This window comes from Equus quagga, chromosome 4 (assembly GCF_021613505.1).
Source record: "Equus quagga isolate Etosha38 chromosome 4, UCLA_HA_Equagga_1.0, whole genome shotgun sequence".
Lineage (NCBI taxonomy): Eukaryota > Metazoa > Chordata > Mammalia > Perissodactyla > Equidae > Equus > Equus quagga.
Window position 1 is genome coordinate 71,937,298 of NC_060270.1, and position 8,007 is coordinate 71,945,304.

Consider the following 8,007-nt stretch of genomic DNA (forward strand, 5'->3'; position numbering starts at 1 on the left):
TGGCGGGAGTTCCTGGACCACATGCTTACCTTCAGGGGAAGGTGGCAGGCAGGCGGGGCAGGGCTGGGCTCCTGCAGGCCTCGGGGGGAGCGGCTCCATCCAGAGGGCACTGGCTGCAAATAGGTCGAGCACCTCCCCGCTGTGCTGGCCAGGCTCTGCCAGAGCATCGGGCATGGCTGCGAGAGAATGGGCAGTGCCCCCTTCAGAGGCTGTCTTCGTATCCCGTCCATGATGCAGGCCTGCTTCTCTTCCCAGAAACCCTACATTTGCAAGATCCCAGGCTGCACCAAGCGATACACGGACCCCAGCTCTCTCCGGAAGCATGTGAAAACGGTCCACGGCCCAGATGCCCATGTCACCAAGAAGCAACGCAATGACGTGCACCTCCGCGCCCCCCTGCTCAAGGAGAATGGGGACAATGAGGCCAGCACTGAGCCTGGTGGCCAGGGCTCCGAGGAGAGTGCCGAGGCCAGCAGCACCAGCCAGGCTGTGGAGGACTGCATGCACGTCAAGGCCATCAAGACGGAGAGCTCCGGGGTAAGCAGAGCTGGGCAGCAGAGGCCCCATCCACGCCCTCCACCTCCCAGGAGGCCAAGCCCAGCTGGCACGAGGGCCCTCGGGGGCCCAGAGCCCCAACTACAGCTGTGGGCTGCGCCCCGGGCTCCCCCCTCTAAGCACATGATAATGTCTCTCCTCTCCAGCTCAACTTTCCTCCTTTCACCCCCTTGAGCTTCACACAGAACCTGTCTTGTGCCAGGTCCCATTCTGCTGGGCAGGCTGTGGGCGATGGGAATGCCCGCCTCACCTTGTGGTCAGTCTGCAAGGGGGCGGGGGTGGTCCCTGGCATCTGCCTTTCCAACTAGCAGCCGAGTGCCGCAGCCGGCCCCTCCCTCTGTCCTGTCTCTGCGTCCTCGCCCCTCTGGCCTCCACTTCTTTTGTTCTAACCACCTGTTCTTTGTCTCCGCCTCTTTCTCCTGACTGTACCTCCCCTAAGGATAGACGGTACTGAGGTGAGCGGAGAAGCCGGGGTGGTGAGGGCGGGCTGGCCTGTGCGAGGGTGGGTTGGGCTGCCTGGGCGGACACTGACCTGTCAGGCCAGGCCCCTCCTGGGCCCGGGCAGGTCGGTTTGGATAGGTAGACGGCAGGCACTGCAGGTGGGAGCATCGGAGCAGGGAAAGGCTGGCAGCAGGAGCCAAGCCGGCAGGTGCAGGAGTGAGCGGTGGGGTCCAAGCCTGCAGGAGGGACAGGGCTGTGGAGGTGCGAGTTCAGGCTGCAGAGGAGAGAAGGACCGACCTACAGGGGGCCTTGAGCGCCAAGAGGGTGAATGTGGGTGGTGCCACAGGCAGGAGGGAGCACTGCAGCTTCCCCAGGAGAGGTCCTGAATTTGGGGCTTTCAGCCTAGGAATGAGCCCAGGGGTGCCACGTCTGCTCCACCCAATGAGGTGAGCCTCATTTGGGCTCAAACCCCAGGTCACAGTGGAGGTAGCCCAGGTTCTGTGGAGCCCTGCTCTGTACACATGCACCACGGGCTCTCTGCGCGACTCCACCCCGACCCAGAGGGAGGGCTGGTTTGGGGTCATCATTCAGCAGTTCTGCCCTCCTGGGTCATCCTTTCCCTTCCAACAGCCTGTCTCTGGTCTGTTGAGAAGACCCCACATTCGCAGCCTCTCAGCGTTCCCTGCTTCGTCGTGCAGCACATCGCTCTTTTGGGAATGCTTAATTCTCCCATTCATGTCAACTTCATGCGGCTGTGGCAGCCTCCACGGGGCACAGCTTCAGAGTGTCCACATACGAAAAGCTCAACAGGCAGAGCTCTGGCCAGACCCCCGCTGGGGGAGCTTAGGAGCACCGGGAATGAGGGCTGACAGTCACTGGGTGCCTTTTGCGTGCCAGATGCTTTCCATCTCTCCACTAACCCTGTCCCAGAGGCAGTTCAGGTCCCTCTTAGAGTTGGGGAAGCCAAGCTTCAAAGAAGCGATGCTTCGAAAGCACCTCCTCGTGGCAGCTTCCTTCCTGCCCCTGGGTGTGCAAGGATGCGGTGTGTGTGCAGGCATGGGTGTAGGGCCAGGTGGGTTCTTGCACCCTCTGAGGCTGTACCTTCTCACCACGCCCCCTGCAGCTGTGTCAGTCCAGCCCCGGGGCCCAGTCGTCCTGCAGCAGCGAGCCCTCTCCCCTGGGCAGTGCCCCCAACAATGACAGTGGCGTGGAGATGCCGGGGACAGGGCCTGGGAGCCTGGGAGACCTGACAGCTCTGGATGACACGCCCCCAGGGGCCGACGCCTCAGCCCTGGCCACTCCCTCCGCGGGTGGCCTGCAGCTGCGCAAACATATGGCCGCCATGCACCGGTTGGAGCAGCTCAAGAAGGAGAAGCTCAAGTCACTCAAGGACTCCTGCTCATGGGCCGGGCCGGCTCCACATGCCCGGAACACCAAGCTGCCTCCCCTCCCGGGAAGTGGTGAGTTGAGGCCTTGGGCATGTGGGCAGGGGTGAGAGAGAGCCTGGGGCAGCGCCCACCAGGTTCACCTCCAACGAGCACAGTACGTCTCCCTGGATCCCCACAGTAGGACAGATCTCACCAGCCATTGCACAGATAAGGAAATCAAGGCTCGGACGCAAAAGTGCCACCTCAGACCAGTGAGAGCTGAGACTTAGCGCAGGCCTGAGTGGCCCCAAAGCCCATGCTCTTTCAACTACACCATGCTGCGTCCCCATCAGGTGATCTCGCTCACATCATCCTCTTCCTTGGCAGTCATTCAGTCACGTATCAGGCACCTGCCGTGGGCACTGTGGCAAAGGTCCTGGGCAGGACAGCAATATAATCCTGGCCCCTGTGGTTAGAGGAGCCGACAGTAGGAGGCCACCAGAGACACACTCAACCACAGAACAAGAGCTCAGGGTAGAGCTGTGCAGAGGAAGGAGAAAGCACATCAGCTGGGGAAGAGCAGGGAGGACTTCATGGAGGCGGCGGCCCTGTGCTCAGCCTCAGGAGGTGTTGGCCAGGCTTTGAGATGGAAAACGTCTTCAGGAGCATTTCCTGAGTGCTGACTCTGTGCTGGGTACCAGGCACATCTGGGCACTCAGCCATTAGGCTGCCCTCTAGGACCCAATGGCCTGTTGCGGTGGACGCTGAGATGCACCACCCAGCTCTCTCTTGAAGGGAGGGTTTGCTGCCCCAGCTGTTGAGGGAACTGCTGGCCAGTGGCCTTCAACTCTCAGCCTCATACAGAGATGGCCTGGATTGCAGACAGCTGCCTCACCCAAGGTCACCCCTCCCGGGGTGGCCCCCATCCCATGCTGATCCCCACAGGGTGTGAGGCCATTCAAGGCCCAGAGCCCCCTGTGAGATCAGCGGAGGCTGTCGTCAGGCGTGGGTGGGAGCTCACTTCCCCTGGCTGGGCTGCCGCTCTTCCTCCCTTCCTTGAGTGTGGACCTCAGGGGCCCCTATGAGCAGCCTGCTCATAAACTCAGCTCCAGGGAGCCCGACTGGCAACACCCATCCACGGATGGTGAGGGTGCAGGGAGGCTGTGCCCAGGGCCCTTGCTGGGCACCCGGGCCCTCCTCTCAGTAACCCAGCCCTATGGAGAGGTACGTTTTACCTAGAGCTGGAGAAACTGAGGACCCAATGTCATGAGAATTCAGGGCCAGCCGGGCAGTGGTAGAGGTAAGGTGGGGGTCAGGCCTCCTGACTTCCACTTGCCCACCCTTAGCAATAAGGTCCATCCTTTGTTCACTCGCTATTCTTTCCTTCCTTCCCTCCTTTTTTCATTCAGAAATCAGTGGTTGAGTGCGTGCTGTGTGCCAGGCCCCGGCCGAGGGCTCTTAGGGTCAAAGCAGGCAGTGCATCGCCCCCTGTCTCCCGCGCTGACCCCTCTCCTTCCCCGCAGGCTCCATCCTGGAAAACTTTGGCGGCAGCGGCGGGCCGGCGGGGCTGCTGCCCAACCCGCGGCTGTCAGAGCTGTCTGCGAGCGAGGTGACTATGCTGAGCCACCTGCAGGAGCGCCGCGACAGCTCCACCAGCACCGTCAGCTCGGCCTACACGGTGAGCCGCCGCTCCTCCGGCATCTCCCCCTATTTCTCCAGCCGCCGCTCCAGTGAGGCCTCGCCCCTGGGCGCCGGCCGCGCCCACCACGCCAGCTCGGCCGACTCCTACGACCCCATCTCCACCGACGCGTCGCGGCGCTCGAGCGAGGCCAGCCAGTGTAGCGGCGGCGGCGCGGGGCTGCTGCAACTCACGCCGGCGCAGCAGTACAGCCTGAGAGCCAAGTATGCGGCGGCCACCGGCGGGCCGCCCCCAACGCCGCTGCCCGGCCTCGAGCACGCAAGCCTGCGGACCCGCCTGGCGCTGCTGGACGCTCCCGAGCGCACGCTCCAGGCCCCCGGGCCGCGCCTGCTGGGACCGCGGCGGGGCAGCGACGGGCCGGCATACGGCCCCGCGGGACCCGCGCCCACCTTCCCGCACGAGGCCCCGGGCGGCGGCGCACGGCGGGCCAGCGACCCGGGGCGGCGGCCCGAGGCACTGGCGCCCCCGCGGGTGCAGCGCTTCCACAGCGCACACAGCGTGCACCCGGGCCCACCGCCCTGCGCCGAGCGCCGCGGCCTCCGCCTGCAGGGCCACGCGGGCGCCGACAGCAGCCTGGCCTGCGGCGCCTACTCGCCCCGGCCGCCCAGCATCAGCGAGAACGTGGTGCTAGAGGCCATGGCGGCGGGGGCCGACGGCGCAGGGCCGGAGGCCAGCCTCGTGCTGCCCGAGGACGACCTGGTGCTGCCAGACGACGTGGTACAGTACATCAAGGCTCGTGCCGGCGGCACCCTGGAGGAGAGCACCCAGCAAGTCTATGCCCCACAAAGCACCTGCTTCTCCGAGAACCCCAGACTGCCCAGCCCCGGGCTGCATGGCCAGCGCAGGATGGTGGCTGCCGACTCTAACGTGGGCCCCTCAGCACCCGTACTGGGAGGCTGCCAGCTGGGCTATGGGGCCCCCTCCAGACTGAACAAAAACAGCATGCCGGTGCAGTGGAACGAGGTGAGCTCCGGCACCATGGACACCCTGGCCAGCCAGGTGAAGCCGCCCCCCTTTCCACAGGGCAACCTGGCGGTGGTGCAGCAGAAGCCAGCCTTCAGCCAGTATCCAGGCTTCAGTCCACAAAGCCTGCAGCCGAGCCCTGGGGGCCTGGACAGCACACAGCCACACCTTCAGCCCTGCAGTGCAGCTCCCCCTACCACCAGGGTAAATTATATGCAGCAACTGAGGCAGCCAGGGACAGGTGGCCCGTGTCCCAGCATGACCACCACTGTGAGCCCCCACACCAGCTACAGCCAAGCCCACCCGCAGCTGAGCCCCAGTACCATGGGTGGGGCCCTGGACCAGTTCCCCTCATCCTGCAGCAACATGGCAGCCAAGCCAGGCCACCTGGGGCTTCCCCAGCAGATGGAAGTTGCTCCCGACCCCGCTATGATGGGCAACAGCCGCAGGGAACTTGGGGTCCCCAATTCCACTCTGGCTGGGATGCCACCGCCTCACCCAGCCCAGAGCTACCCACAGCAGAGCCATCACCTGGCAGCCGCCATCAGCCAGGAGGGCTGCAGCCAGGGCCCCAGCCTTCTGCCTTCCCACCAGCCTGGCTTCATGGAGCCCCAGCAGGGCACGATGGGGCTGGCTGCATCAAGCTTTGGCCTAGTGCAACCGCGACCACCCCCTGAGCCCAACCCTGCTGGCCGCCACCGTGGGGTGCGTGCTGGGCAGCAGCTGGCCTATGCCCAGGCCACTGGCCACGCCATGGCTGCCATATCGGCCAACCAGGAGATGGCAGAGTCTGTGCCCAAAGGAGTTATGGGCACCATGGTGTCCTTGCCTCCTCAGCCGCCCCCACAGGACACGGGCAGGGCCCAGGACCACAGCATGCTGTACTATTATGGCCAGATCCACATGTATGAACAGAATGGAGGCCTGGAGAACCACGTAGGCTGCCCGGCCATGAGGCCCCAGCCACCTCAGCCACAGGCCTGCCCGGAGAGCGTCCCGCCCCAGTCCTTGCCCTCACCAGGGGTCAACCAGGTGTCCAGCACCGTGGACTCCCAGCTACTGGAGGCCCCCCAGATTGATTTTGATGCCATCATGGATGATGGCGATCACTCAAGCTTGCTCTCGGGTGCCCTGAGCCCCAGCCTCCTCCACAGCCTCTCCCAGAGCTCCTCCCGTCTCACCACCCCCCGGAACTCCCTGACTCTGCCCTCCATCCCCACGGGCATCAGCAACATGGCCGTCGGGGACATGAGCTCCATGCTCACCAGCCTGGCCGAGGAGAGCAAGTTCCTGAACATGATGACCTAGGGCCCCAGCCTCTGGTGCTGAGCGGACCCGGAGGAACCATCCCTTCCCCGAGCACAGGGCTTTTGTTCATTTCGTCTTTTTCCAAAAAAGTATTAAATAGGTCTGAGGGGGTTTGCCAATGGCTGGTTCAGACCACAAATGCTTTAAGGGTGGGTTTATGTGCATCCTGTCTGGTCTTCCTTTGGATTATTTTTCGGGGAACACTGAAAAAAATCTCGACAGGAAAGGCAAGGCAGGAATGAAAACTTCATTTACACAGTGCTTCCCAGCCTTGGTGTTTATAGGACCACTCTGTTCTGGCTGCTTTGCCTCTGTCATTTGGCTAATGAGGGATTACATTGGCCAAGGGCTTTACAAGTACACAAGGAAAGAGGGTAGAGGAACCACATTTGGGTTTGAATCTGAAAGCCATACTGGATATTCTCATCTGGGAAGAGGAGCTTCTCATTCCAGTACCTGCAAGGACAAGAAATCCCTGGCCCACCAGAACTCTTCACTGCAGCTTAATTCTTGAGGCCTCGAACGTCTCTTGCCACAGAGGAAAAAGAGATTTTATGTGGATGGTTCAGAAGCACATCCTGATTCCAAGGTTGGTAGAGCTGGCGTCTCTACTCTGCAAAGCTGAGTTTGCAACTGGCAAACTGTCCAAGTGTATGTGGATGAGTAAAGTATGGAACTATTGCCAGAAAAAGGAAAGAAAAAACTGTAATACTCGGGGCCAGCCCAGAACTGCCCTGGCCTCTCCAGACCGTGTTTACTGTGTCCGTGCATGTAGAATGTAGCCCTTCCCGAAAACACTTACTTCTAAATACCTCGGGGCTGCTGGAGCTGCTGCGGGTTAGGGATGGACCGAGATGAGCCAAAGCATGGGATGGGGACTCAGGAAAGAGAGTGCACCCGGGGCCCCCCCTGAGGCCGCCCTGAGGTCTCCCAGTAGGAGGAGGAAGTCGCCTGTTTACCCAGTCCTGTTTCTCCACTGCACTATCCACCTACCGTGGAAAGCCCCAGGGCTCAACGGCAGCCTCTGCTCGGGCTCCTCCGGGCCCTGCTGTCATCTCACCGGCAGCCCAGTGGTCTGTGCCAGGCCACAACGTGCAGTCGTGGTATCGTCTGCACACCATTCCTCGGCCCTCCTGTGCATTTCATGGAGAACGATGACATGCATGGTGGTGTGGGTGGGGGTGGGAGGGTGAGGGGGTCGATTCTTGGGACTCTGCTGGATCAGCACTGAATTTTCCTGTTCAGCGTGACCAAGCCTCACCTGGAAATGGCATTTGGAACTGGCATCAGAAGGCATCGTTCCTGAACGTGCTGTTGGGTGAATTGATGCATCTTCCCCACCACACACGCATACACACACACTTTTCCGTGCCGAATTTGGGGCAGCCTCACCGAAACCAACTGCACCACTATGAGCTTGATTCTGACTATGACCCTGGCTTCAACCAGGTCAGGGCCCACGCCTCCCCTGGGCCCTCTGCCTCTCAGAACGTCAAACTCATTGTTATGGTCCAAAGACGAGGCCAACTCCAGTAACAGCCCTGGGCCCCTCCAGGGGTCCCGGCTCTGCAGGGCGCTCATTCATCCCTGACCGAGGATGCCTATGGCCGTTCCCAGCCTGTATATAGTCTGTACAGAAGACATCAGCCCTGAAAATACTGTGGGTGAACCATC

The 8,007-nt window shown here is 62.1% G+C and overlaps 1 protein-coding gene across 6 annotated transcripts in view; it reads left to right on the forward strand.

The window, feature by feature from the left end:
• GLI2 (GLI family zinc finger 2) overlaps positions 1-7,491 on the forward strand; it is a 250,116-nt gene extending 242,625 nt beyond the window's left edge. For all 6 annotated transcript variants that reach the window (XM_046659498.1, XM_046659500.1, XM_046659501.1 and 3 more), the window contains 3 exons: positions 256-537; positions 2,120-2,456; positions 3,887-7,491. In XM_046659498.1, the coding sequence (XP_046515454.1) occupies positions 256-537; positions 2,120-2,456; positions 3,887-6,333 (3,066 nt within the window). In that variant the 3' untranslated portion in view covers positions 6,334-7,491. The remainder of the gene's footprint in view (positions 1-255; positions 538-2,119; positions 2,457-3,886) is intronic.
• The last annotated feature ends 516 nt before the right edge of the window (positions 7,492-8,007 follow it).